At 42.5% G+C, this 27,990-nt stretch overlaps 2 protein-coding genes across 7 annotated transcripts; one reads left to right on the top strand and one right to left on the bottom strand.

The window, feature by feature from the left end:
- The first annotated feature begins 19 nt into the window (after nt 1-19).
- gpam (glycerol-3-phosphate acyltransferase, mitochondrial) lies at nt 20-27,990 on the top strand. Of its 6 annotated transcripts, none has more exons than XM_061757239.1 (22): nt 10,598-10,910; nt 10,995-11,156; nt 14,616-14,757; nt 15,461-15,580; nt 15,826-15,899; nt 17,258-17,371; nt 17,552-17,707; nt 18,292-18,391; nt 18,490-18,626; nt 18,693-18,792; nt 20,442-20,654; nt 20,728-20,841; nt 21,642-21,727; nt 21,997-22,106; nt 22,959-23,029; nt 23,262-23,529; nt 24,428-24,597; nt 25,282-25,359; nt 25,430-25,567; nt 25,670-25,859; nt 26,729-26,787; nt 26,882-27,990. In XM_061757239.1, the coding sequence occupies exons 2-22, from the start codon at nt 11,083-11,085 to the stop codon at nt 26,996-26,998; spliced, it is 2,631 nt and encodes an 876-aa protein (XP_061613223.1). In that variant the 5' UTR covers nt 10,598-10,910; nt 10,995-11,082; the 3' UTR covers nt 26,999-27,990. The 6 variants fall into 6 exon arrangements, with proteins under 6 accessions (XP_061613227.1, XP_061613223.1, XP_061613222.1 ...); XM_061757238.1 differs by having other exon boundaries at nt 14,613-14,757; XM_061757243.1 differs by lacking the exons at nt 10,598-10,910; nt 10,995-11,156 and adding an exon at nt 20-85.
- On the bottom strand, nt 6,955-10,120 carry LOC133469764 (large ribosomal subunit protein eL19-like). The gene is made up of 6 exons (XM_061757259.1): nt 10,028-10,120; nt 9,021-9,127; nt 8,820-8,942; nt 7,907-8,027; nt 7,710-7,820; nt 6,955-7,114 (listed from the first exon to the last, which is right to left on the bottom strand). The coding sequence occupies exons 1-6, from the start codon at nt 10,030-10,032 to the stop codon at nt 6,991-6,993; spliced, it is 591 nt and encodes a 196-aa protein (XP_061613243.1). The 5' UTR covers nt 10,033-10,120; the 3' UTR covers nt 6,955-6,990.

Here is a 27,990-nt window from a genome sequence, read left to right as displayed (position 1 = left end):
TCCGTTTGTTTGTCTGCAGACCTTGGAAGGATCCAGCGTTCCCGTCGCGTCCATCCCAGAGAAATTTCGCCTGCTCGTAATGAGCGTAAGTAATACCATTAACTCCCAATAAAAGTCATTGGCAGCGGAAAAGCCGCTGGCAGGCCGTTGTCAACACTGGCAGAGAGCGCGCGTTTGCGCGTGTGTGTGCATGCCTGCTGCGGCGGCGGTGCGATTGCTCAACAAATGATGACCCAATTCTGTTATCAGAGTGGATGAAATACGGTTTCAGAAAGACGCGCGACTGGCAGGACGTCAACTTCCCACGGGCGTGTCGTCGCTTTTTCTCCATTTTCTGTCACTGGCGAGGGTGCGCAATGGCAGCAACAAATAAAAGTGAATTAATAATAAATAAAATATATTTAACATTTTTTTTAATTTGATTTGTTTATTTAGATTTGTAAATTGTATTTAAGTATATATTATAAAATACAGTAATTTTACTGTAATTACTATTTGTAATCATTTGAGAAATAATGCACGATATAAAATATAAAACAATATATATTTTAAATCATACAAAATTAAAAACACCGGTAATATTAAAAATGAGTATAATATAGAAACAATTATTTCAAATTCCTATAAATTAAAAACATTGGATAATATATTTTGAAACGTAATCATTTAAAAATGTAATCAAATAAGTAGTTTATTCATTTACATTTTTTATGTAAAAAAACCTAATCTGATTCAAAAGAATGAAACCAATTAATTGAAAATACAAAATGTAAAATATTAACCTGAACATAAATACAATTATTTGAAATCATAAGTAAAACAAAATAATTGATTTCAATGTTTTAATTTTTTTAAATTAAATAAAAGGTAATTCATTATAAAATTTAAATGCAAGAAACTAATAGAAAAACCAGAATTTTATCAAAAAATACAAAATGATACCTTTAAAATATTAAAATAGAAATATAGATGCAATCCGTTTGATCGTTTAAAAATGAACAGAAAATTGTAAATAAAATAATGTAATTTATTTTAATATAATAAATGCAACAATATAAACTATTGGAATTAATCATGTAATTAATCATTTCAAAATACCATAAACATTTGAATTATTTGGAAATATAAAATAAGGATGTAAAATGAAAAATGAAATATACTAATTAATATTTTCTTATAAGAAAAATAATTAGAACACAAAAAAGTAGAAACAAATCAAATGTGCTCCATTTTTTTTTTTTATCTTGTTGAGGTGCGCTCGAAACGTACCGAACGAGAGCCGACGTCTCGTTTGGTGCGTTCGCTCTTGAATCGTTTTTCACGGGGCGTCGACAGCTCGGGGGAAACAATACGTCCATGTTGCAAAGTGTGGAGGAAACTTGCACGCTAAAAATAGCTCTTGATTACACGCGCGGGCCGAGAGGGGCGGAAAGATTTCGGGGGGAAAAAAATGAAAAGCAGTGATATACTGTACATAATAATCCCTTCCATTCCCTACATGACGATTATTGACAGGTACAGTGGTGCCTTGACTTACGACTGCCCCGACTCCAGAAAGGAGCTGTCGCTTGGTCTATTTTTTTTCCATGTGTTGCGAGCCACAAATGACGTTATGAGCGAGCTAAAGATGCCGCAAACAGTCCAAAATACAAAATAAAAACACTCACAAGGTGCTGCTGTAGGCCACAGCTCACACCCAGACGCTCTCACACTGGCCATTTTCCTATCGCTCACTAGACCACGCCCCTTAAAGCCGCACAGCTCAGGTGCCTGCTGTCTTTTTATACAATAGTGCTTCTTGATTAAAAACACAAGAAAAGGTTTATACAGTACTGTCATTGCATATATGCGCCACAAAATGGTAGCAAAGGACTACCTTTGTCTAAAGGAAGCTCCTCAACTCACTTCAGTACCAAGATGTCAGCAGATGAGCGCAAAATTAGTTTTTCAGTCAATAACGGAGGATAGCGTCCCCCCAAAAACCCACGATTGGGTGAATTCACGAATGGCGAACCGTGATTGGGCGGGGGTTTACCGTACTTAACTTGAGCGTGTCCTCAAATGTGGTGAGCGCTCTTGCTGCTGGCAGCGCCAGATGGCTGAGTCAGCGCTTGTCACAGATGTTTTTGTGTTTGTTTATTTGTTTGTTTTTCCTGCCGGATGAAGCCCACGTGGCGCGTTGCGGCAAGTCAACACTCAACTCGCCCACCTCCGCACCTGCCTTAGCGCCTTTTTCCTCCATCTTTCCTTTTTGATGTTGTTTGCTTTCCACTCCCAAAATGGCCGCCGACGAGCAGCGGTGGCAAAAGTCACCTCCTGGTTCAACTCCTGTACTTCAGTGGCAGTAAAAAAAAAAATAGACTTGGAACATTTTTTTTGCTTTGACTTGCAAGCAGAAATTTGAGATACGAGCACTGTATGGTTGCAGTGAACTCAACTACTTCACAACAAGCAGCAATTAGGCAGATAGTGAACAATTCCTCAAAAAAGAAGCTTCATGCTGTTTAATGCCACTTCCAGGTGAACTTAACCGTCGAACTTGTGAAAAGCCGCTTAATTCAACGGTAACAATGGAAAACGCCATAGACGGGCTAAGGAATAGCATTGGTTGATACAACAGAGGAAGAACAATCTCCATTGAGTTGAAGCAAAAAAGAAAATGTCAGCAAACTGTTTAACTCTTTACATTATATTTAACTATGTCAGGGCTGTATGTTTTTATAAAGTACAACATTATAGAGTTTTTTTTTTTTCGGGAATCTGGAACGGATTAATGGCATTTCCATTCATTTCAATGGGGAAAGATGACTTGAAATCCTCGGAGTTATAAATGTGGTCAGGTAACAAATTAAAGTCGTCTCCAGGCACCGCTGTACTTAAGTACAAAAGGAAAAAGATGTTTTAAATGTATCATAAATATAGACGAATTACTTGGCCCACTTTCATCATTTCACATTGTGAAGTGACCAGCAAAAAATAAAATGCTAAATTAGCAAAATGATAACAACTGAAACAATACAGTTTACAGATTTCTTCAGATTAGATGGAGAATTTTTTTTTGAATAGTAAGGATTCAAATGCAGGGAGTAACAGCCCAACGTCGTCCGAGAAACAAAAATGAAAGTAGAGCTACCTGAAAAATCTACTTCAGTAAAGTACGAAAGTATTTGTACTTTGAGGCATGGAGGTTAATGAGGACGCAGCTCCTGGCAAGACGCAAGCTTTTTTATCTTTCGTGTTCCCTTTTAATGACGCCGGGGAGCACGCCGGTGATTTATCTCCGCTCGAAAGCCGCTCCTCGCGCGTTAGTCAAAAGAGGGCGGGGGGAAAAAAACTTGCTGGTATCTCCCTACTGGCTGAGTAAACGGGCTTTTCTCAACGTAGCGCTTCCGCATCGACTCAATGAAATCATTTCTGCGAGCTATTATTCCCGCTTCTAATGCCGCTTTTAATGTTTTTGAACAATAAACACCGAGAAATGCTTTCAGCTTCGCAAAGAGCTGTCAAACGGGCCGTGGTTTTTAGTGTCACGACATGGATGACAAACACTGACTTTTATGCTAGACTCAGCTCATGGCTTAATCGTGTTTTGGTTTTTTTTCCAGGATTTGTACACAAGTATAACTTTTTTGTTTTTGTCCAACATCTGGTGGGTCTGCTTTGCCTCTCCCTGACCTCACGTTCTTTCCAAACATATACAGTCCGGTAAAAATCTTAAAAGCACACTTGAAAAGCCATTAAGTCGCCGAGAAAGGCCTTTCAAAGGAAGCTTTCCCTTCTGTTCTCTCGGTGGCTCGAGTCGCGGCGCATTTGCCGACGTGAGGATATAAATTTTTCAGCTCCTCCGCCTAAGCTCTTCTCCGGGCCTGTATTTATAAATATATATATATAAATATGTCTACATGCCGACACGTCGGTTCGCAAAGCCTCTTATTGTTTGCTTCACGACGGGTCGGGCGCATTCACGTTGGCAAAGCGAATCTAGTCGACGTGAACTTTGCAGTTCCTCCGGGATAAGACGATCGTCGGGAAAGTTTGCTCGCTCCCGGGGCAGAAAGCTACGGAACGATGTCATCCCAAGTAATCATCATACTAAAGCTACACCACACATTTCATCGACATAGGTTCACGTTCACGGTTACTGTAAACAAATCCAGATCGAGATTCTTCATTCATTTGGCGCTGGATCCAAATTGTCGTCGAAATGATTGAAATTTGGCTACATTTATGACTTTACAAAAGGATCCAGATTACAATCAAAAGTTCATAAGATTTGTTTGCTGGTCCAGCAGAGGTTAAATGCCAAATTTCCTCACAATCTGTTCGCTACTTTTGGAGTCACAGTACAGCCAACAAAAATGATCCAGATCGAGATTCCATACCCAGGCCTAGAATACAGATCGAGATCGAGATCGAGACTGAGAGCTTGAATTGAAGAAGAAGAAGCTCGATGCCAAATTTCTTCAAAATCTACATTGAGCTTTTTGGAGTTATGGCCAACAAAAATGACCCGGACTGAGATTATGGATCCAGATAGAAACCGAAGTCTTACAAAACGCTTCCTGTGACAGAAGTTAAGAAAAGACAAATATTGAAATGATCCAGATTCTGCATCTGAATCGAGATTTGAGATTCTTTTGGTTGGTCGGTGGTGTTTTGGAGAGATTTAGGCTCCTTTCCGGGGCTTGTACTTGAACCGACTCCTGTTCCGAACGGGCCCATATCAGAACCGGCGATACCAGACAGATTGGCCCCGATAAATGCCGAAGAATTTCAAACCCACGCCGTAGGATGTGGGCGGAGCCTTTGATGATTCGCCACGAAGCACTAAATTCAAATGAGTCTGCTCCAAGCACATTTGGCCTCCTCGTCTTTTCATGTCTTCGCCACTCAAGTTAGCGGCGTTAGCGTCCCGTGTGCACTTGAAATGGAAATTCACGTTCGAGTCGCTGACTGTTCAGACACTTGAACAATGCACGCATGCGTTGAAGAGAACGAAACAGGCATAACAATTGAGTTCAGATCACATTTGTCAACCCCCCCTGTTAATTAAACTTCTCCCGCTTACTTGCAAAAGTGAGAAAATGAATCACGCCGCGGCTTAACTTGTTTAGCATTTTAATGCGTTTAGCGCTTGCTGACTCATTTATTATTTAATGAAGCGTTTTTGTTTGCTGCCTCCAGTTGTTTTTTTGCTTCCCTACGATTGTGTTTGCGCCTTAAAGCTCTGCCTCCAACCGCATCTTTTTACAGATATCGATATTATTTATTGGCCAGATGTTGCAGAAAACAACAAAAATACAGTTTGGGCAGACGTCCATTTTAAAGCTACTTTACCCATAGATAATTACAATGCCTGTTCACTTCATTTATTTTATTTTTATTTTTTTTAAAGTTGCTGCATGCTTTTAATGGGGGTGGGGGGGGGGGGGGCGCCATCCAATTTTTGTTTATTTTATTAAAGTGAAAGAACATTAGCAGGCTTTATAATGGGGAACTTTATAAACTTGAAGCTCCACGTTTGGAGCCCCAACAACAACAACAACAACAAAAAGCAGAGAAGGTCAAAGTGATGTGTAATTATGTTAGCTACTGTTATTGTTGCATATGGAAAATTGGACACTGCGTCGTGCGTTGAAGGCTGAGCGTAAGAACGAAGAGCAGCTCATATTCCTTCGCGTCGTTTAATCCCATTAAGGCTGGCGCTCCAGGAAACAGCAGTGCCGCCCCGTAATGAAGAAGCGAGATGAGGCCAGCCGCAAAATGGCCTCCGCTTGGTTTCCCCCCCGCTTCCGAAAGCATCTCATTTACTTTACCTGAGATGTTTTTTTTATTTTTACACGCAGTCGGATTGCGGCTCCATAAAAGTAGGCACCGATGTGACCTTTTAATTCTGCGGATACTAATAAAATAGGGATCATGGATTTAACTGTACAGGCGTGTTTTAACTCATTCGCTACCGTGGCTGTTTTGTCAAGTAAGTTTTTTTAACGGGTAGGCGTAGAAGAGGGTCTCGCCCAGCATGTCAGTCAAATTCAGGTTTGTAAAGCACTGTAATGACGAACAGATCCCTATAGGTGGCAGCGTCGCAGTTTGGGATTTGAGCTCAGCACAGCTTTTGAGAAGAAGATAAAGATTAGGTCTCAGTCTTGTTTGTGTTGTTTCATAGTTTGCGGTGTCACAAAAGCCAGTCGTATTAGCAGCAATATTCTGCTTTATGGTCAGAAACCGGTGTTTTTGGTGAACGCAACCCACGTTGTACTGCTGGGCGGCTGCGGCTCAGTTGCCAGAGCGACTCGTCCACTGACCCGAGGGTTACTATTGTACAAGACAACTGCAGATTCCAATTTTTACAGCTGGGTGATAGAATGAGATTATTTTTTTTCCCTCATAGAAACCCAATTGAATCAATGTTTTCCCCTTTGCTTACATAAAAAGTGATGACTAACTTTGTATGTAGTGCAGCCCGTTTTTCTTGAAAATTTCTTGCGGTTTGTTTTGGGTGGCTTGAACAGATTAATGGCATTTCTGTTCATTTCAATTGGGGAAAGGTGACTTTCAAGTGTGGTCACAGAGCAAAGGTCAAGGTAGCACTGTAGTCCTAAGCAATTAAATCAATCTCCCAATCCCGGTTTTAAGTCAAATAAAAGTAAATCAACTCACCCTTTGGTAGCTTGAATTTGACTTTGGAAGCGTTCCGCTGTGAAAATGTTTTTGCTCTGCGCTGCCGCCTGCTGGCTACTTGGCCAACATACTCAGCATTTCATCATCCAGCTCAAGGCCTCGTTGCCAGTTCAATTCATTCGTCGACCAAGTTCGTGACTCAAGTTTATTTGTACATCGAATCAATCCATTTCATTTGGAACTTGGAAAAGTTGACACTTGTCAGTCAAGGTACCACACTGCATTTATAATCTAACCTCCAAACAGAAAAACAAGAGATTGGCCAGCAAGTAGTTACATGAACTCCATTTATTAATGACATGGTCGTTACTTGGCGGCTTTTTCCTCCTTGGCCAAGTTCTTGATGAACTCCTCCTTCTTGGCCTGCAGACGCTCCTCTCTGCGCTTGCGGGCCTCCTTGGTCTTCGTGCGGCGAGCCTCGGCCTGGTCGCTGGACGGGACGACACCAGTGTCAACACTTAACCAGACTGACATTTCTCTTCGTTGTAGCAGACAAAAATCTTTGAAAATGAACACGTTGCTGTTAAGGGCCAAGTGGAGAATTATTTTAAGAAAACAAGAAATGAGTTTTTCTGTTCAGTTAACATGAAAAATGTTACATTTGTTGTATTCTGTTACTAAATTTGACCTAAGAAGATGACGAGGCTTAAGTTTCATTTGGAAAGGGTTGCACTGCATGCTTTGAATGCGGAAAGCGTAGCGCCATCCAGTGGGCAGATGTGAAAACTACAGATTGAAAGCCAGTCGACCACATCGAAATCTTGCAATGATTTCACTCGTTTGTGGGATCCGAAATTGCATTTTTATTTGTTTCTAGGAACAACATGTCTCTGCTTTGACATTTTAAGCTAATTTAAATGATCTTTTAATAAATATCCTCTGGCAAATTCATTCAATATGTCATTGTCTCATCAATAGCTGGGGAGACAAAAAAAAAAATAAATAAAAAAAAAAAAAAAAAAAAGCTAAATGGCCCAAAATACGACGAGGATCTGTTGAGGGTTAACGCAAATGTGCAAACTTACGCCAGGAGCTTCTTGCGAGCTTTGTCTGCCTTCAGCTTGTGGATGTGCTCCATGAGAATGCGCTTGTTTTTGAACACGTTACCCTTGGCCTTCAGGTACAGGCTGTGGTACCTGGAGAGGGACGGACGGGCACCTCTCACTAAATCTCATTCAATTTGGAAAAGAACACACACAAAACAAAGTTGCTGTCCGCTTACATGTGCCTGTCAATCTTCTTGGACTCCCTGTAGCGGCGCAGGAGACGGCGCAGGATCCGCATGCGGCGCATCCACGACAGCTTCTCGGGCATACGGGCGTTGGCGGTGCCCTTCCTCTTACCTGCAAGTGGCACAAAACCAGTTGAGTGATTGATTTTAAAACTCTTGTAGGGAATGTTACAATGTCACTCGTGGTTGAAAAACTAAGAGGGAGACAGCTTTGACCCTTGAACTCAGGCAGCGCGATATGGCCTTAAAAGAAGATTGCCCATGTTTTTCACAAAAATCCAATTTTGATACAATTTATCCCCTTTACATATAGAAAATGACTGACATTACTCAAACCAACTTTTTTTTTTTTCCTCCCCTTTTGGGATTGCTTCATTTGTCTAGATACCAAACAAGTGCAACCCCCCCCCCAACATTAACTTGTCAACTTATAACAGAAATTCAAAAAACGTCTTTCCATATTATGTATAATATTAGGGATGCAACTATCGAATGTGCATGTGGTGTGCAGGCATTATTTTTGAAACATAGTCACGATCTTCGCAAGTATCTGTGACTTTAAGCGTGTGCGGCTTTGTTGTGGGGAGTTTGTGGGCATCAGCAAATGAGAGCGTAGACTTGGCTAGCTGTTAACTGGCTAACCCGTTAGCCAATCTGCGCGTTGAATGACTTGGTGTTAATTGTGGCCATCGGCAGCTTGAATATTTAAATAGAAGTTGTACCAAATCCATTTAAATTATAAATTAATCGCTAAAATCAATCAAATCACCCAAGCTCTACGTGGAACAGATTCAATTCATGACTTCCTAATGGGAACACTTATTTTGAAATCCTAACTGCACTTCATGAACCCTCACATGTTGAGTGTGTGACGTCTGAAGGAAACGCAGCAAAAGTGGCCCACCGTAGCCCATGTGACGTCCCTTGCGGCGTGCCAGCGTGTTCTTGCGGCAGCGGGCGCGGGAATGCACCGTCACGGGCTTCCTGATGATCAGGCCATCCTTCACCAGCTTGCGGATCTGCTGGCCTGTCCAGCAAAGTCGTAATGGAACAATTAGGCCCGCACGAAAAGGTTACGAACCGGGCTGTGCAAAAATCAACTGACGCGAGTTGGCATTGGCGATCTCGTTGGTCTCGTTGGGGTCCAGCCAAACCTTCTTCTTGCCGCAGCGCAAGACGCTGGACGCCAAGCGCTTCTGGAGCCTGAGCATACTGAACAAGCAAGTTGGAGTAGGCGTGTTGTTATTTGCAATTACGCAAGTCGTTTTAATACACCCAATTTGGAATATTTCCTAAATTCTCCTGATTAAATTTCCACCCCAAATCTTATCTTTAAGACACCAAGTAGTATCTAGCTTGTTTTAATAGTTACTTCTTTCTGTCAGTGTCTTTGATGACGTCTCACATTAATAACCAAATGGGGAAAAAAATGCTTTGAGTAAATCTGTGATATTCAAAGTGGGCTACAAGTACCACTAGTGGTAGGCCAATGACTCACTGATCAAGCACAGTTCACTTTTAAGTCCAATAATTAGCATTTTACTTCTGAGAACTGTTTTTTTTCTTAACTTTTTATTTAGGTACAATGTTTATTTACCTTTTATGTGCTGAATAATTAGTGCAGTCTTTCCAAAAATTAAGTTTTTGCATATAACATTGACTTTATGACTGTGAAATTATTTGTGTTTCTTACATTTTGACAATTCTCAAACTGCATTTTTGTTTTGTTTATTGGGTGGGCTGAGAAACACTCGAGTAAATGACCCGGCTGTGAAAACATGTTCCTTGCATGACTTGTCAAGTGAATTTGCACTCAAGCAGACCTCTAATTGAAAAGCCAGTAGTATGAAACAGTTCAAATAGTGACTGAAAACTGCTTTAAATTCCATCTAATGTCAGCTGCGTCTCTACTTGTTGAGCTTTGTATCATGGCACGTCTGTGAAGTTAGCCAACTAGCCAAAACGAGCATTTTTTTTGGAAACTACGCTTTAATTCATATCAATACTAAATAAGTGTATTTTACTCGTGTTTAAAATAGTTCACTCAGTAGTTACGATAACCTTTAGCTTTTGAAAATGATCCACGTTTGGAGCGTCGAATGGCAAATTTACCTCATGGCTGCGGCTAGCTTGACGAAGACTCGGGGAATGGGACGGTCCAGTCGCAACCATTATAATAGTCGTTAAGGGTGACGTATGGTGTAAATAAATGGGAAAAAAGCCTGTATTATTCAGTCAAGCTATAACAATTAGAATTTCAATCACGAATAAACAAACTAAGTGTCTAACTTAGCTACAGTATTAACGTATTCAAGTCATAGCATTTTATTCAACACCCCTGATAAATGCCGGAGTGGTATGCTCCAGCTGGATGCAATTTATTTTTTCACCAGTAGAGGACGTAAAATAACAGCGAACACTGAACAGCAAAGCCGTAAGGCTAGACACTCTGTGAACTAACACAATTTAATTTGGGAAATTGTCAATTGCGTTGCATTGCATCACCTCAGGACGTTATGTCAAGCCTGGTAACAATATGGCGCCCTTTCCTGTCACTGTCCAGATTTGTTTTCTATGGCTTTGATGGCAATTTAGTGAAAAACATGTAGTTGTCGAACTAACCTGAGGGTGGCACTATTGTGTTTTACAGCAGATTGCGAGTTTGACAATAAACACTCGAGGAAGACGGGAGACGCTCATGAATGAACGGACTTCTGTGTATACATAATAAATATTCAAAAGCTGGTTCTCTGTGATTGGGTTTTGAAGTCGGTCTCAGCCAATCACAGACACGTTGAGCTTCTGAATATTAATGTCTTGTCTGGCGCTTTAGTCGCCGCATTCTGCCGGTGGACGTCAGAACGGCTTAGCATGGTCACCGGTGCTACAACATCACCGACGCCGAGGCACTTTTGTCGACGAGTTGCTTTATGTTTAATGTACTTTTTTTCCTTTTTTATAAATAAAAATGAATCAACGTAAAGCGGCATCGACGGTAAGCTAGACTCCACCGGCACCATTGTCTCTCGTCTTCTTCTTGCTAACTAACCTCTGCTGCTGTCATTGTCATGGAAACCAGCTCAGCACTAGCTTCCTCTTGCATCAGTTTGCGACGTCGCATTTGAGCGACTTTTCGACAATACAGCCCACGAAGAGAGTCTCGTTACATGGACGCCGACGTTGAGGTTGAAAGGCGAAAGTGCCCCCTGCTATGCTCGCTGGGTTTGGGAGCACGTTTAAGGTTAGCATGTGGCTAATCCCGGTTATGATGCTGTGTGAGGAGGCCAGACGTCCATTAGCCATTGTTGTCTGTGCGGCTCCTTATTTGCATCTCCATCTGTCACGAGAAGGCACTTTGACCTGCTTATTATGTCTGGCATCACTGTGTTAAGTACATCCGTTCCATTTGATTGTATCAATCAAAACAAGGTTGCTATTAAACGAGACTTTAAAAGATTTTAAATGTCGTCCTAATAACATGCCTGTGGTGTGCTTTCATCAAATTACTTGGAGGATCAAGAATTCTCAAGACTTATTTTTACAGCGTATTTCTTGAAATGGTGAAATTGGCTCGTTTTAGGGGCGGATCTGTCGCTTGCAGTGCGCCAGCCCTCAGCCGGCCTTACATAAACTTGTTTGTTACTGTAGCAGTGTGGGGCCCAATCCACGCCCACGTAGACAACATAGCCGAACATTTTTATAACATTATTATCAGAATTCCTGTTCGCTCTCCAGCTCTGCTTACCTTTTAGCTTTGACATGATATCCGCTTCAAAGTGTTTGTTTCACTCGGCCGAGCTGCCAAGTCACGCGTGGAGATCTATTGCGTTCATCGTGTCTTCTTTGATGGTAAGTTTGAGGTTTCCTGTGTTCAGACAAACATTTTTTGGGTTCAGAGAAGTTCCATTGAGTGAAAAATACTTTCCTAAAAGTTACCTGTGTGGAGATGGTTGTAATATTAATGTGGAGCGGAACCCAACTCACTTCACCACAAGCAGTTTGGCCGATAGAATTAGTGAACAATTCTTAAAAAAAATAAAATAAATCATTGCCACTCCTGGTTTAAGTTTACTGTCAAAGTAAACTTGAAGCAAAAAGAATTACGTCTATTTAAAAAAAGAAAAGAAAGAAAGAAACATAGCTTTGCCTTGAAGTCTATTTAGCTTAATGCTAAGAAAATGAAAAACACCTTAGACGGACGGGGCTAACGAATAGCATCAGTGTCGCTGTGTTACAAAACTTTAAGCAACAGATATTGGAACACAAATGGAGGAGCAACACATGTAGACAAACTATTAAACTACTCAGAAATATAATCTTTGTCCTATGCGAACAACAACTAATATTACTGGAGCTTGGTGACGAGACGTGACCGTCTCCATGTATATCCATGTCAGTATTATACTGCCACCAGGTGGGCATGGCGCACAACACAAGGAGCAGCACAATGTCCATTGAATTGAAGTAAAAAGTGTGTCAAAAACTGTTCAATTCTTTACATTCTGTTTAAGTATGTCGTTAATGTATATTTTTCAAAGTACAATATACAAACCCAACAGCTTCAGCTGTTCAACAGTCCGGGGTCTCCGTTGTCGTATTTTACGCTTCATAATGCGCCACACATTTTCAATGGGAGACAGGTCTGGACTGCAGGCAGGCCAGTCTAGTACCCGCACTCTTTTACTACCAAGCCACGCTGTTGTAACACGTGCAGAATGTGGTTTGGCATTGTCTTGCTGAAATAAGCAGGGGCGTCCATGAAAAAAAGTCGCTTGGATGGCAGCATATGTTTCTCCAAAATCTGTATGTAACTTTCAGCATTAATGGTGCCTTCACAGATGTGCAAGTTACCCATGCCATTGGCACTAACACTGCCCCATAACATCACAGATGCTGGCTTTCGAACTTTGCGTCCATAACAGTCCGGATGGTTCTTTTCTTCTTTGGCCCGGAGGACACGACATCCACAATTTCCAAAAACAATCTGAAATGTGGACTCGTCGGACCACAGAACACTTTTTCACTTTGCATCAGTCCATCTTAGATGAGCTCGGGCCCAGAGAAGCCGGCGGTGTTTCTGGGTGTTGTTGATAAATGGCTTTTTCTTTGCATAGTAGAGTTTCAAGTTGCAATTACGGATGTAGCGCCGAATTGAATTTACTGACATTGGTTTTCTGAAGTGTTCCTGAGCCCATGTGGTGATTTCCTTTACATGTTGATGTCGGTTTTTGATGCAGTACCGCCTGAGGGTAACGGCATTCGATGTTGGTTTTGGGCCTTGCCGCTTACATGCAGGGATTTCTCCAGATTCTCTGAACCTTTTGATTATATTCTGGACCGTAGATGATGAAATCCCTAAATTCCTTGCAATGGTACGTTGAGGAACATTGTCCTTAAACTGTTCGACAATTTTCTCACGCACTTGTTCACAAAGAGGTGAACCTCGCCCCATCTTTGCTCGTGAATGACTGAGCAATTCAGGGAAGCAATCATGGCACCCACCTGTTCCCAATTCGCCTGTTCATCTGTGGGACGTTCCAAGCAGGTTTTTGATGAGCATTCCTCAACTTTCTCAGTCTTTTTTGCCACCTTTCCCAGCTTTTTTGGACCGTGTTGCAGCCATAAAATTCCGAGTTCATGATTATTTGCTAAAAACAATCAAGTTTATCAGTTTGAACATTAAATATCTTGTCTTTGTAGTGTGTTCAACAAAATATAGGTTGAACGTGATTTGCAAATCGTTTAACACAACGTCCCAACTTCATTGGAATTGGGGTTGTAATAGAGTGCTATTTTTCTTATTAAACTTTTTTTTTTTTAATTTGTTGGGGTTTTGGGGAGGCTGGAACAGATTAATGGAATTAATCTGAACGAATTCAAGAACTCAAGGCACCACTGTATGTTACCTTTTTGAAGTTTCAATGTTATTTTTACAGCGCTTAAACGTCTGAAAGGGCTTCACAGTAACTTTATCTAAAATTTAAAACAAATTACAACAACGAAGCATATATAATTATATAACCTAACACAAAATCTGTATCACATCAGATTTAAATTCAGCATCACACGCCCACAGTTCAAACCAGTTTGGGAAGAAAGGAAGAAACCTTCAGAAGGGAACACTGATGGTAATTATTTTAAAACCCAAGTATTATCCAAAATGTAAAAATGAACAATTTGTCCTTGGAAGTAAAAATCTGGAAAATGATTTCTTTTAATCTTACGCGGCGTCGTGGCAACAACCTTGCACTGTTACCCAATGGCCACTGCTTCTCATTCCTCAGCTGCTTTTGTTTGCCTCCCAACAAAGTCACCCCATCCCAGGGACTACTCCCGGCCAATGACCCCGTTTATATAAAAAAAAAAAAAGCAACAACCTCGGCCTCCCCCTCAGTGTGCGTGCTGGGCACTGGCGCTAAAACACAACATGCGTACGTACTGTGCGGTGTGCGGCATGGCGGCAGCCATTCATAAAAGTGACTCGCTAACCTATTTCTAAACGAGCGTTGCGGCAAACGACGCGGGCAACAAAAGAGCGAAAGGGTTGTCGCTCGGTTCACTTTGGGGCCCGCAAAGCGTCCAACAAAAGCTAAGCGAGAAGAGTGTGGTCTCAGGTTGCAAACGACGTCAACTCGCAGCATCATCCACACATTTAAAGTTGTCAAATTAGAGCGATGTTCGCCGTTGTCGTCCCAAGCAGGTGTCCAGTTAGAGGGCGTTCGGTCCGAAGGGAGGAGACGAAAAGGCCTTGGCGGATCATGGAGCTGTCGGACGGCTTGCTGCTGCAGGTCAACAACGGCGAGCAGTGGTGCAACCGATGGAAGCGACCCAACGACGACTCCGTAAGCCTCGCGCATCCCAACGCTCATACGGTGTTATTCTGCACCATAGAAGGAAAAACCGAAATGTTGTTGTTATTCTGCCACATTTTGGGCAGTTGAAAACGTTCACATTTCTCAAGTCACTCAAACCATTCCAATCTCAAAATATTCAACTCATTCAGGACATCTGAGCAAGTTTTTCCCAGATTTCAACACATGTTGCACAAAGAAATGAATGGAGACGGTTTCCAAATTTACCTTTATGCTTCCATATTTTAAAAAAGTTTAGCTCATTTGTGAAATATTTTGAAATATTTTTACACACGACCCAAACTCCCAAATTAATGCGTACATTTTAGAATTTTTACCTAATCTTTCCACATTTTTCAAACGATTAGAATTTAAAAATATTCTTTCCTTTTTTTTCCCCAGGATATCTTGTGAAGTATTTTTCATGTTCCACAAATTCCCATTGTTTCCGGCATTCCACATTTCCCAAGACAAAATTTAGTGCAAATGAATGCAGAAACGTTCGCCGAATCCCTTCCACATTTCTCAACAGCGTCAAACCATTCCAACTCGAAAATGTTCAGCTCATTCAGGGCAGAGGAACAATTTTTCACGTTTCAGAATTCCACATTTTCCCACTCAAATCCCAAATAAAGAACCAATTTATATATTAGAATATTGGTCTTTGTGTAATACTTGTGTGTTTGTGTTGAAGGACCGCAGCACCAGTCCGTCAGTCCTGCGCTGCGTGGCCACCACGTGGAAGGAGGGGCTGCTGAACAGGAAGAGGCCATTCGTCGGCCGCTGCTGCCACTCCTGCACGCCGCAGAGCTGGGTAACCTTACACACCGCCGCGAATTAACTCTCAACCATTAGGGTAATTGACGTGCGGCAGCAGCGGACATTTGATAGGTCTAATACGGCGGTTTGCGTCGGTGTCAAACTGCAGCCCCACTGAGTGCCGTTTCTAATAAGATTTTTGGGGCGCACGGACAAGTCGCAAAACCCTCCGGCCGCACATTCAAAAGTCCATTTTCCATGATTCCTGTCTGACTGCGTTCGTTTGCGTTCCCATCACAGGAGAAGCTGTTCAACCCCAGTATTCCATCGCTGGGCCTGCGTAACGTCATCTACATAAACGAGACCCACACCAGGTACGCGCCAAGGACTCCGCGGGTCAAAATCACGTGAAGTGCCTTTGGTGTCCTCATCAGAAGCACTCAGTCAGTCATCATGAAATTGTAGCAGAATCATCAAACTTTGAGGTCTTATTGTAAGCACTCCAACATTTGCACACATAAAAGTACAATGATAAGTCTCTTAAAATGTGTTTCCTTCATTTTATACGTTTTTTTTGGTTTTAATTGGCCTGTCCCACACGCTGCGCCGCTAACTCAAGTGTTTAATAATTTGTTAAACGATAGATTTCTTTTCGCATAGTTTTAAGCATGGAACACTTTGTGTTCCTGAAATTGCCGTCCACCCTGTCATTATGGGGTAACCGCCCCTTTAAGAAAGCCTCTGATGTTTTCAATGACATCACTAGCAGTAGTTTGTCTTTTTGTCAATCCAGCATGAATCAGTGGCAGAGTCAATATTTACATCCATGTTTTGTCATTCTCATCATATTATGTGTGGAATTGGATGTCGTAAAGCTCAACATGTCCACTCTGTCGCAGTGAAATATCAATTGACATAAATACCTTTCTGAAATTCTAAATATATTTCTTAAACAGTACAGTCAACTTGCTAACTGAATCATGTTGCTATGTGGAGCTCCACCGTATGCTCATAAAATGCTAATATCAGCCCAAAAATGTCCACCCTGTCAGCAAGCTCTTATATTTTGCTGCTTGCGATGTACTTTTGTCTTTAATACAGTAAATATGAATTTCAATCCAAAAATCTCAGCTATTTCGGGGGTGCAAGGGGGAAGTCCCACAGGCACCTAATGGTGATATTGACACATGCGCTCCGGAATAATCAGCGGTTGAGCTTTCTATAAAGCGGTTGTAGTGGAAACACGTGTAACAAATTGTGTGTAACATCAGAGTAGACGGCTGAATAATGGAAACGTCGCTGGAGTCACACGCGTAGCATACGTGTGACCTTCGGTGAGACGTTAATACCTCTGAACTCCAAAGTATATCCTAAGCTTGTACAGTGGAAACTCCAAAGTGGAACACGAGACGCTGGTGGATTTGCAAGTTGTTCTCATTTCAAAAAAAAAAAAAAAAAAAAAGTCCGTAAGAAATAATTAAGTTAATTAATATGCTCCATCTGTCATAAAACCTTGAAGTGTACAGCTTTAACTGCAGTACAAGTGCAAAAAAATAAATTTTGACCGTAAATGTGCATCAAGGTGGAACAAAGGCCGTCTCCGGTGTAGATGCCGGCAAGTGCAAGTGATCTGTCCCGTACGCGATGTTACTGTACATCTCTGCTGAATTTAAAGCTTGCGTGTGGCGGATTTCGAGCGTGTGGTTTTTGTTTTTTTGGGTCCTGTGCGCAGGCAACGCGGCTGGTTGGCGCGGCAGCTGAGCTACGCGCTCTTCGTCATGGAGCGGGACGTTCACAAGGACATGTTCCCCCGGAATGTGGTGGAGAACGTGCTCAACAGCAACAGGTAGTCGACCCCGCTGCGTGAAATGACCGTTTAGCGAGTGCGCCTTTCGTTAAAAGAAACTGGCACTTCACGCTTTAGTTGGTTGTTGAATTTAACACTTGATGAACAGGCAGGCACACATTAAAAAAAGGGTAGCTAGCCAGGATTTTCTCCCTTTGAAACTACGCTCCTCTGTCGCAGTGTGGAGAGCGCCATCGCAAGCGTGGCCTCCGATTTGGGCGACGTCGAAGCCAGCCGGCCCGGCGGCGTGCGCGGCAAGTCTGTCAGGAAAGTCAAGCAGAAAGCCCGGCGCTTCCTCCAGCAGATGGTGGCCAGCGTGTCACCGGCCTTCATCAGGTAGATGGAAACGTGTCCCGATCTGATCGGTGTCGACTGGAAAAGATCTTTTTTTTTTAACACAGCCACGCTTCGCTCAAAAACCTGTGTAAGAAATGGCCGCAGCTCAATCGGGAATAAGTTGCACGGAATGAGATGTGGAAACGTTTTGCTTAGACGGCCGACGGTCAGGGCAAGCCGAAAGATGCTACCGACCCAACAGAATCTGCCCAAACGGCTCACTGAGCGGTATGGGCACAGTTCAAATAGCGACAAGCTAGCAAATGTGACGTCTAAGGGCTGTGAATTATTTTGTGACAAGCAAACTTGTGCCCCACTTGTTGCATTTGACGAGGCAGTTAATCAGTACGACAACAGACAGTCAATTGACAAAGAACACTTTGGAGACATAAAGACATTGACAAAAACAAAAAAAAAGTCACTGAGCAATAAAGGGTTGCTAGTTGTCTGGTAATGCCGGTACATTTCGAATCATTAGAGTTGTTTGCTGATGAGCAAAGTTGAGCGCTGAGCAAGCAACTGCGCAGCTGCATTGACTTTGCTAGGCCCCCACTTCATTAACTTGTCCGCTCTGTCCGGTCCAGGCTGACGGGCTGGGTTCTCCTGAGGCTCTTTAATGGTTTCTTCTGGAGCATTCAGATCCACAAGGGCCAGCTGGAAATGGTCAAGAAAGCAGCAACAGAGGTCAGAAGATTCCAAAATACCGCCTCATGTAGTATTACATAAAGAATAAATAAAACACACAAGTCCCCATTGTCCATGTTGTGTGTTGGCCCATGCAGCACAACGCTCCCATGGTCTTCCTGCCCGTCCACAAGTCCCACATCGACTATCTCCTCATCACGCTGATCCTCTTCTGTCACAACATCAAAGCGCCGCACATCGCCGCCGGCAACAACCTCAGCATCCCCGTCCTCAGGTGAGCGGCACGTCTGCTCTAGTGAAAATGCCCGTGCTTTACAAACACGGTTTTTGTACTCTTCAGCACCCTGATCCGTAAGCTGGGAGGATTCTTCATACGCCGGAAAATGGAGGAGTCGGGGGACGGCAAGAAAGACATTTTGTACAGATCGCTCTTATACGCTGTGAGTTTTTGTTAGACTGCTTTCAAAATAACAAAAACGTCTCGTGATGTCCCGATACGTATTTGCACTCGGTCTCCTTATTTAACCCTGCAGTACATTTGACGTGATATGGCCATTTTTTTCCCTCGTTCGAATAATTATTATTTTTTTAAGTCAAATTGTACTATGAGAGTAAAGTCAAAACTTCACGAGGGAACAAGTCATTTCAAGTGGTTTTGAAAATGGAATGTTATGCACTTGAGAAAAAAATCTTTTGGCTCTCAACATTTTTTCTTCAAAAAATATTTTTTTCTAGAAAGAAAAATACAGCTTTATTAGTTCAGATGTGCACCGTTTTCCTGAAAAAAAAAGTATTTTTCCTGCAAATTTTTTTATTTCTTGAAAAAAAGATTTTTTTTTCATAAGAGTATGGCTTTTTGTCTAAAAAAAAATAAAAAAATAAATACATTGGAAAGTTACGACTTTACTCCCATAATTTCAGTGTTGCCCTAATACTTCTTCATAATCAGATGCACAGGAAGTATTTTTTAATCTATACATCTCCTAATCTGCTAAAGTGCCTGCAGCGTTCCGTGAATTTGCAAGACTGGAAAAATGTGTGCTAAAAAGCAGCGCTTCAGGATTAGCGGATTTGGCTTGAGAATTGCTTGCTGTTTGTGACATGCGGCTGCGTTGTACATCGACCTGCCAAAGCAATTGCGTGTTGAGCCAATAAGATAAGTGCTATCAGCTGAGGACAGTCGTGCGTGCGTGTGTGTAATAATGGTCAACTTGTGTAGTTTGACCTTCAAAATTGGACGACGCGTCTCATCTAATGCTACAAAAAAAAAAAGCCTTAAGACAGTGGCTACGACTCAGCATTATGGCCAAATGCAAGAATGTGCGTGCAGCTGGCAGTGTTCCCGACGTAACAAAGTGAATGTTGTTAAGGCCTCTCGTCTTTGCAGCTGAATCCAAGATGAGGGTCTATTTCAGGACAAAGCACCCCAACAGGAGAAAAGTCCTGAGACAGCTGCGAAAGGATACGGTTACACAACAATGGTGGCCAAAGGCTGGCTCGCGGGCCATTTGTAGCCCTCAAATTTTTAATTACCACGACTCATTTTTAACTAGAGCAGGGCAATGTGCCCTCAAAATAAGATTTAAATCCATTTCACCCCTTAGAGAAAAAGTAAATGATGATGACATTATTCAATACCAGGTTTGCCCCCCCCTTATTTCGAATTGTTTTATTTTTCCTGATGACAAACAAGCTTTAAAACTGTTTTACAGCCAGGTTTTTTTTGTTTGTTTGTTTTTTGTACACAGCATTCACTTGTAAAAATGTTTTACAATACGTCCTCTACAAAAACAAATCCCTTTTGTCAAAACATATACAGGTACATTGCAATAAAATCTAAAATATTTTTATTCAAATTTTTGGAAGTTGTGATTTATTAGCTGGGAAATGCAATAGGGACATACATAGCCTGAAGCCTCACACAGCTCCACTACAAATTTGAAAACAATAGATCATGCCTATAGTCAACTGCAGGCTTCTGTTGCATCTAACTCAAACGAAAAAAAAACAAATAAAAATCGGTGAATCACCCAGCACTATTTTTAGCTTTGACGTGGTCTTCCGCCGCGATTTGCTGTGGTCTCTGCAGTACACAGAGGAGCTGTTACGTCAGCGGCAGTTCCTGGAGGTCTACCTGGAAGGCACGCGCTCCCGCAGCGGCAAGCCGTCCACGGCGCGCGCCGGCATGCTGTCCATTGTGGTGGACGCGCTGCGCGCGGGCTCCGTCGGCGACGTGCTGGTAGTGCCGGTCGGCATCTCGTACGACCGCATCATCGAGGGCAACTACAACAGCGAGCAGCTGGTGAGGCCGCCCGTCGCCGTCGTCCGCTTGAGCCGGCGAATGTGGAGGTGTCTGAACTCTTCCGTGCGAGCAGGGCAAGCCCAAGAAGAACGAGAGCTTGTGGGGAATAGCGTGCGGCGTCTTCCGAATGCTGAGGAAGAACTACGGCTGCGTCCGGGTTGACTTCAACCAGCCGTTTTCCTTAAAGGTGAGCCGCCTGTTTCGAAGGACCACACGTCGTATTAATCAGTACGTCAACCTCGATGGCTGTGTTGGAAATCACATTTTTGGAACTAGGCAGCTCACAAAAGATGTTGTTTAATTGCACACTTGACGGGTGGTCAGGCACTCTTGAGACCCAACTATTTGTGTAGAAACAATAATCAATTCCATTTTCAAGTTGAATATGTCTCTTTTTCCCCCCCCGATTCTTTTCTTGTTTTCCTCATTGATATTAGTAGCGACGGCATTACCCCCCCATTATTGTATTAATGCTAACAAACAATGCAAAACCTCATAAGACAGGCTAACAAATAGCATCGATGTTGTGATGTTATAACTCTGTTCGGAATGGCTATTTGAACACAAACGACTGAGCAACACAGGTAGACAGACAATTTAACAAAATGTATTCTTTATCCTGTGCAAAAAAAAAGTACTATTACTGCAGCTTACTAAGCATAATTGGGACCTTCTCCATGTACATTCGTATACAGTGGACCCCGCATACTCGTTCGGCATCCGTGGATTAAAAAAATAAATAATATTTGTTTACATTTTGTTTTCTTTCTGTGGTGGGGGAGGGGCCCAACGTCAAAACCTCTTGTGGGTGGTTTATCCCCATTTATTCAAGATTTTTCCTGCGTTTAAAAAAAGTTGTAATGGGTGTGAATAATCTGCGGAGTTTTGCTTGTTGCGGTCCGGGCCGGCGAGTAGCGAGGGTCCGCTGTATCTGCAGAGCTTGACCGATTCATCCATTGTGCGCCTCTGTGTGCCTGTTGAACGCAGGAGTACCTGGACAGCCAGAGAAGCCGCCACGTCCCGCCCCCGGTGTCCCTGGAGCACGCCTTGGTGCCCACCATCATAGACGCGCAGTAAGGGCGGCGCTCTTCCTCTTCTGTGCCGCTAAAGCCCGCAAACGAAGTCCCTGAAACGACCCCGTGCCGCCCTCCTCCCGCTTGCTCACGACAGGCGCTGTCATTTGACATTTTGCGCACCGCACTTGAGTTGACGTGACCTCGGAGGTCGTCCGAGTTCAGAGCCCCCCCTTCTAACGCGCAATTTTCCGGCTGAACGTGTGTTTGTGTTAGAAGCCCCGCAGCGCATAATAAGAAACTCTGTGACACATTTTGTCTTCTTTCAGGCCCGACGCTCAGCTGTTCGACGGTCAGGACGAGGAAGAGAACAGAGAGCTTCCCGAAGACCTGTGCCGCCGACAGCTCATTAACAACCTGGCCAAGCACGTTCTTTTCAGTAAGGCGCTCCTCGTAATTGGACATCGTTCCTTCCCAATGTCACCAAGTGTGTGGCGATTTCGCATTGGGAAACATTACCGGGCTTTTAGCAGCAGCAGCAGCAGAAACCGGTTCTCTCCAGCTCATTCAGCTGCATTGTCCTAGACCCATTTTTTTTTTTAAATCGCCTGCAGCCAATCACAGCGCCTCCAGCTGCATGGCATGTTGTTTTGGGCCAATAGGAAGCAACGGGGGGGGGCAAGAGGGGCTGGAATGCAGCAGAACTGCTGCTTGCGCTGCCTTTTGGCCCTCGAAAGGAACCAACAATGCTTGCGATGACTTGGAGTAACCCGAACACATAATATCCCTTCCTTTCCTCTGAAGTCATTCGTCAACAATTTCATTTAAAAACAGCAGACCAAAAAAAAGCTCTTGTGTGACAAAAACAATTGAATGATGTCATTACTGTACGCTTTTCTATTAAGTATAGCATTACAGCGTGCTATTTATCGCTGAACTTTTTTGTTGTTTTTTGCCGGCGAGGTTGCAACGCATCGATTACGTTTCAATTCATCAACAGAAAGATGATTTGAGATTGTTTCAAGTTACGAGCGTGGTCAAAACAATGGATTACTGTAAGCGCAAATCTTAAGGTGCCACTGTATGTTTTGCAGAAGTCCATGTCATTCCAATGAGTTCGCCGTCTAATAACCTTGTAATGTATTTCATATGATGTAGTCAGATTAGATTTGAAGAACTTTTTTTTTTTTTGTGGAGCCCTTTTGCACAGTCGAAGGCCTCCCGCGTCTGCGTTTGAGTCGTTAAAGCCGTCGCGTATCTTTCAACATTCCTTTGACTTTGTCCCCCGTAGCGGCGAACAAGTCGTCTGCCATCATGTCCACCCACATCGTGGCCTGTTTGCTGCTCTACCGACACAGACGGGTATGTTGGCTCGTCGTTTACCTTTTGTTTTTTTTGATGTAGTTGTTTTTAATGCACCTCCACGCTGCCCTGCTTTGGAGGCCTTCTGCCAACCAAGGTGAAACAAATGTCACATAGCTTTCTGCATGATAATGAAGCAGCCATCAGGTTCCTTCCCGAATCAGCGCCCCCTGCTGGTGCTCCGGCGCATGTGCGTGAGCGTGGCAAAGTGAAGAAATGAGCATCCCCGCAGGGCGTGGCGCTGTCCAAGCTGGTGGAGGACTTCTTCAACATGAAGGAGGAGGTGCTGTCGCGCGACTTCGACCTGGGCTTCTCGGGCAACTCGGAGGATGTGGTGATGCGCGCGCTCCACCTGCTGGAGAACTGCATCGCCGTCACCGGCGGCGCCAACCGCAACGGCGAGTTCACCATCGCGCCCAGCCAGACGGTGCCGGCGCTCTTCGAGCTCAACTTCTACAGCAACGGCCTCTTGCACGTCTTCATCGCCGACGCCATCGTCGGTACGTTGCTCCGCAGGAAGGTTTGGGGCGGCAAACATTTTCGGGATTTTTAATATGAATAGGAAAGAAAGGTTCCAATCTGTATTTAGTGTCAAATAAAATCATTTCATTGTCAAATAATACAATTATACTTCCTATATTTCAATTAAAAGTTACTTATTTGACCAATATTTTGATATTTTATAACTTTAAATGATGTAATAGGTTTACTTAATAATAAAATAATGCTCTTATTGTTCATACAATAATTATAATGAATTAACCAATTATTAAATCAAATTAAAATTATTTTACTTTGTATCTTATATAGTTTATTTTAGTAAAACAATACTAATTTTTCAATTGTCAGTTATATCGACTAATTAACTAATCTAATTAATGAAAAAATACTATATTTTTATCTTAAAATATTTCTGCTCATTTTTCCATTTATTATAAATAATTTATTTCTAATTAATAAACCTATTTAAGCAAATTAAAAAAAAAGTTTGTTTTGCTAATGTATTTTATGTGAAATAGTTTAAGTAATAAAATAATTCTTGCTCATTTTCAAATGTTATTCATAATTTCATTGTAATTGATTAGTCAAGCAAATAAAATACATTAAAATGGTTTATTTGACTAATATTCCTTATTTGGTGTGAAATATTATTTTTGTAACAATTTTTTCTGTAATTACAATTTATTTATAATTAACCATTTCATTTCAGTATTTATATTGAATCCACTGTCGGCCAAATTAGTTTGAAAGCTGCCATTTTCGACCATCTTCAAGTGTCCTTCAAAATCAAACTTGTGCTCTAGATTTTGTACTTTTTTTCAATTAATCTTTTTTAATTTCTTTTTGTGCTTTTCCATGAACCAATCTTCCCTTACGTGGCTCTTTATTCGTGTCCAGCCTGCAGCATCCTGTCCCTGCAGCGGGAGCAGGAGGCGGAGTCGGAGGCGGAGTCTGCGCGACGACGCCCGAGCGCTCCGGCCGCCGGCTTCCCGCTCAGTCAGGAGAAGCTCGTCCGCAAGGCCGCCGGCCTCTCGCACTTCCTGGTCAACGAGGTGGCCGTGGCCTCGGTACGTAACGCTCTGCGGACCGCCGGACTCGCGCTGATGATCGTTTGAAATAGTGATGCCACCAGATGGTGCCAAAGACCTGAAAGTATTCATTGGTGTCAAGAAAGTACAAAGTACTTACGAGTTTAGTTTGTTTCATAACTCAAAATATCTCAAATCATCCTCCCCCATTGACATGAATGGAAAGGCCATTAATCCGTTCCGGCCCCCATAAAAGCACCAACAAACCTTTTTGTAACAAATTATGTTTTGAGTCAGAAAACTGCCACGCTACATTATTTCGCTTCATACAAACATACAGTAATAACATCACTGAATAGAATGTTCCGGTTTGTGTATGACGATTAATTTCATGTATTCATTGTGTGGCTCCTTCTGTCGAACGTGCCTGGGCCACCAGGGGGCAGTATAATAAGTGTGTAGACAAAGACGACAGCCACAACTGCTCGGTAATTACTTGGAGTCGCTTTTCACTGAGGATAAAGAATATAGCCTTGTTGCTGTATATTGTCTGTCTGCATGTGTCGCTGCCAATAATTGATCTGTAAGCCGTTTTATTTTCACGTTGAATGTTGTACGATGATGTTGAAAAGATGTGAAAGTGTTCTATATTGCATTTTTTTGGCTGTTCGTGGCAAGGAGACTATCAGGGGTTTACTATCCTATCTTGTCTCGGTCCGGCAGCCCTGTCAGACCCTCTACCAGGTCTTCCACGATGCTGTGACCCGCCTGATCCAGTATGGAGTCCTCTACGTAGCGGAGGTCAGTTTTGGGAGGACCGCACCTCCTGTGACTGGCCTTCTCCGTCCTGATGGTTTTTGTTGTGCGTCAGGAGGACCAGGAGGAACTGAGCCCCAGTCCCACGGATGAACCTTGGCCCAAAAAGTTCCCCGAGCCGATCTCGTGGAGGAGCGACGAGGAGGACGAGGACAGCGACTTTGGAGAGGAGCAGCGAGATCGCTACCTAAAGGTTCCTGTTTGTTGTTGTTTTGAAGCTTTTTTTCTCTTCCTTTTTTGATTTTTGATTAGATCTCCGTGAACAATGGGTGGCGTATCCCGGGTTTGCGTCCAGGTGAGCGTGTCGGCGGAGCACCAGGAGTTCTTCGTGTTCCTGCAGCGGCTCCTCGGCCCCGTGCTGGAGGCGTACAGCGGCGCCGCCGTCTTCGTGCACAGCTTGAGTCGGCCCACGGCCGAGCCCGAGTACACGCAGCGGCTCTTCCGATACCTGCTGACGCGCACCGAGAGGAGAATTGCTGCTTATGGTGACTGCTCGCGTGCGCCCTTGGGCAAAAAAAAAAAATGGCAAAATAGAGATTGTAGGGCATTACAAGACTTTTGAATCCCCTTTTGTATCATACAAGTGAAGGTTTTCATCAGCATTTTAATGAACTGGAAATATGCCATTGCAATCTCATACTTCTATTTTTACCTTTTTTTTTTTTTTATTTTAATTCAAAATATTGGTTTGAATCCCTCAAGGGAAATGCACTTTAAAAAAACGTTTTTTCTGATTGAATTTATTAGGGTAGCATTATCATACTGTATTTCTACTTTTTTTCCAATACTAATTTATGATTATGATTGTGATTATTAATAAGTGTCCTAAAAGTTACTGACAAATGATCTGAATATACAGTATATTTAAAAAAATACATTTCATTTTGTTTTAACATGTCTTATTACAAATAAAAATACCACTACTATACTATTTCTACGATTACTATTCTTGCTACTACTAATTATAGTAACAATAAGGACATTAATAATAATAATACACGGGGGTAATTTTGGACGGTCATAATCCCTTATCAAATCCTTAACGCAATTTTCTTTATTAATAGTCACATCCCCAATAGCAAAAAGTATAATAACTGTTATTGATAATAACAATTTTAACAAAACATATAATTGGCGTGAGTGTTGCAAGGGAGGACATTATTTAAAAAGAAATATTCTCTTGTGGAATAAATACATGAATACATAGATGACTAGATTGTATTTAAATGAATTCTTCTTATTTGATTTGTTTTACTCAGGCTGCGATTTGAGTTGCGATGATTTGTCTTTTTGTGTTCTCGTCAACGTCTTTCCATCTTCGTGACTTCCCTTTTCTCTCTGTTTTTGTCCTCAGGTGAAAGCGCAACTCATTACCTGGTGAAGAACACAGTGAGGACATTCAAAGATCTCGGGGTAACCCAAACAAACATATCTATAGCTATATATATTGATTCTGAATGATGATTGGATGATGCGCTTTCTTGGCATTTGATCGTTTTCTCTTCAGGTCCTCAAGGAGCGACGAGAGAACGGCGTGAGCACGCTGGAGCTGAGCGCCACCTTTCTACCTCAGGCCAACCGCAACAAACTGCTGCAGTACATTTTAGGCTTCACCCTGCTGTGACCCCGAAACCGACCCCCGTCGCGTCAGGCTCCCTTTCCGACATAAGGGCTTCTTACTGGTTACTTTGAAAAATACGATTCCAGGTGCTACCGGGAAGTGCCTTCTCGTCCCCAAAAAAAAAAAAAAAAAAAAAAAAAAGACCCTTTCCTTTCACTGTAGCGGTACATCGCCATAACTTTGTATTATTTCCAATTTACAGCAAGCATCCACGGAAAGCGAGCCAACGAGCCATGGAGCACTTCGCTCCCTGCACCGTCACAGCAGCTGGGATTAACCCCAAGTATGTGCTGGGCTGAAGAAGCCTTTAAAAAAAAAAAAAAAAAAAAAACGCTGTCGTTGTTTATTCTTATTACGTACACATTGGATTGCAAGCTGTGAAGACAAATAACACATTACTGATTCTTTTTTAAAGACATGCTTCCACACAACGGGTCTAAAAATGGGATTTTTTCCCCGTTTGGGTATTAAAAAAACTAGGAGGAAAATGCTGTAAAACTACGGGGAGGTGTGTGTGGAAGTCTAGTAAGTCTAAAATGCTTCTTATCGGGCATCGATGGTTATTTAATCTTTAAAACTGCATGTGTTATTGCAGATTGTCTTAATCTGTGAATGAAACTGATGTATAGAAGGATGGCAGCCTGTCAAAAGAATGCGGGGGGAAAAAAAATGTATGTGAATGAATTGGAACGAGGCAGACAGTTTGTGAATTTCAATGCCTCTTTATGTACTGTACTGCATGTTTGCTCTCACGGACACTTTACTGTAGACTTGGTGTTGTATTTAATGGTCCTAAGTGTGTGAATTATGCCGAGGAGGCGGCCCGCTGAATGTATCGTGTCGTCGTGATTGGCGGAAACTCAATTGGACATGCTGTGCGGACGAAGCAATAGGCACGCCTGGCTGTGACGGGAAGTTAAAAACTTTTTTTCGCTTTCTCAGAGCAAAGCACAAATGTCATTGTTAGGTTTGTAAATAAAATAATAATAGATGTT

The sequence above is a fragment of the Phyllopteryx taeniolatus genome, chromosome 19, assembly GCF_024500385.1.
Source record: "Phyllopteryx taeniolatus isolate TA_2022b chromosome 19, UOR_Ptae_1.2, whole genome shotgun sequence".
NCBI lineage: Eukaryota > Metazoa > Chordata > Actinopteri > Syngnathiformes > Syngnathidae > Phyllopteryx > Phyllopteryx taeniolatus.
This window is presented reverse-complemented; position numbering and strand designations above follow the sequence as displayed.

What these genes read in the sequence shown, in the direction of transcription:
- LOC133469764 (XM_061757259.1), bottom strand. An exon ending in GGGACGTCACATGGGCTACG is followed by an intron (nt 8,028 to 8,819) that starts GTGGGCCACTTT and finishes TGCCACTTGCAG; the next exon opens with GTAAGAGGAAGGGCACCGCC. An exon ending in GCTCGCAAGAAGCTCCTGGC is followed by an intron (nt 7,115 to 7,709) that starts GTAAGTTTGCAC and finishes CGTCCCGTCCAG; the next exon opens with CGACCAGGCCGAGGCTCGCC.
- gpam (XM_061757238.1), top strand. Translation starts at nt 11,083, where the DNA reads ATGGACGCCGACGTTGAGGTTGAAAGGCGAAAGTGCCCCCTGCTATGC. An exon ending in ACTACAACAGCGAGCAGCTG is followed by an intron (nt 20,655 to 20,727) that starts GTGAGGCCGCCC and finishes CCGTGCGAGCAG; the next exon opens with GGCAAGCCCAAGAAGAACGA. An exon ending in GGACATTCAAAGATCTCGGG is followed by an intron (nt 26,788 to 26,881) that starts GTAACCCAAACA and finishes TTTTCTCTTCAG; the next exon opens with GTCCTCAAGGAGCGACGAGA.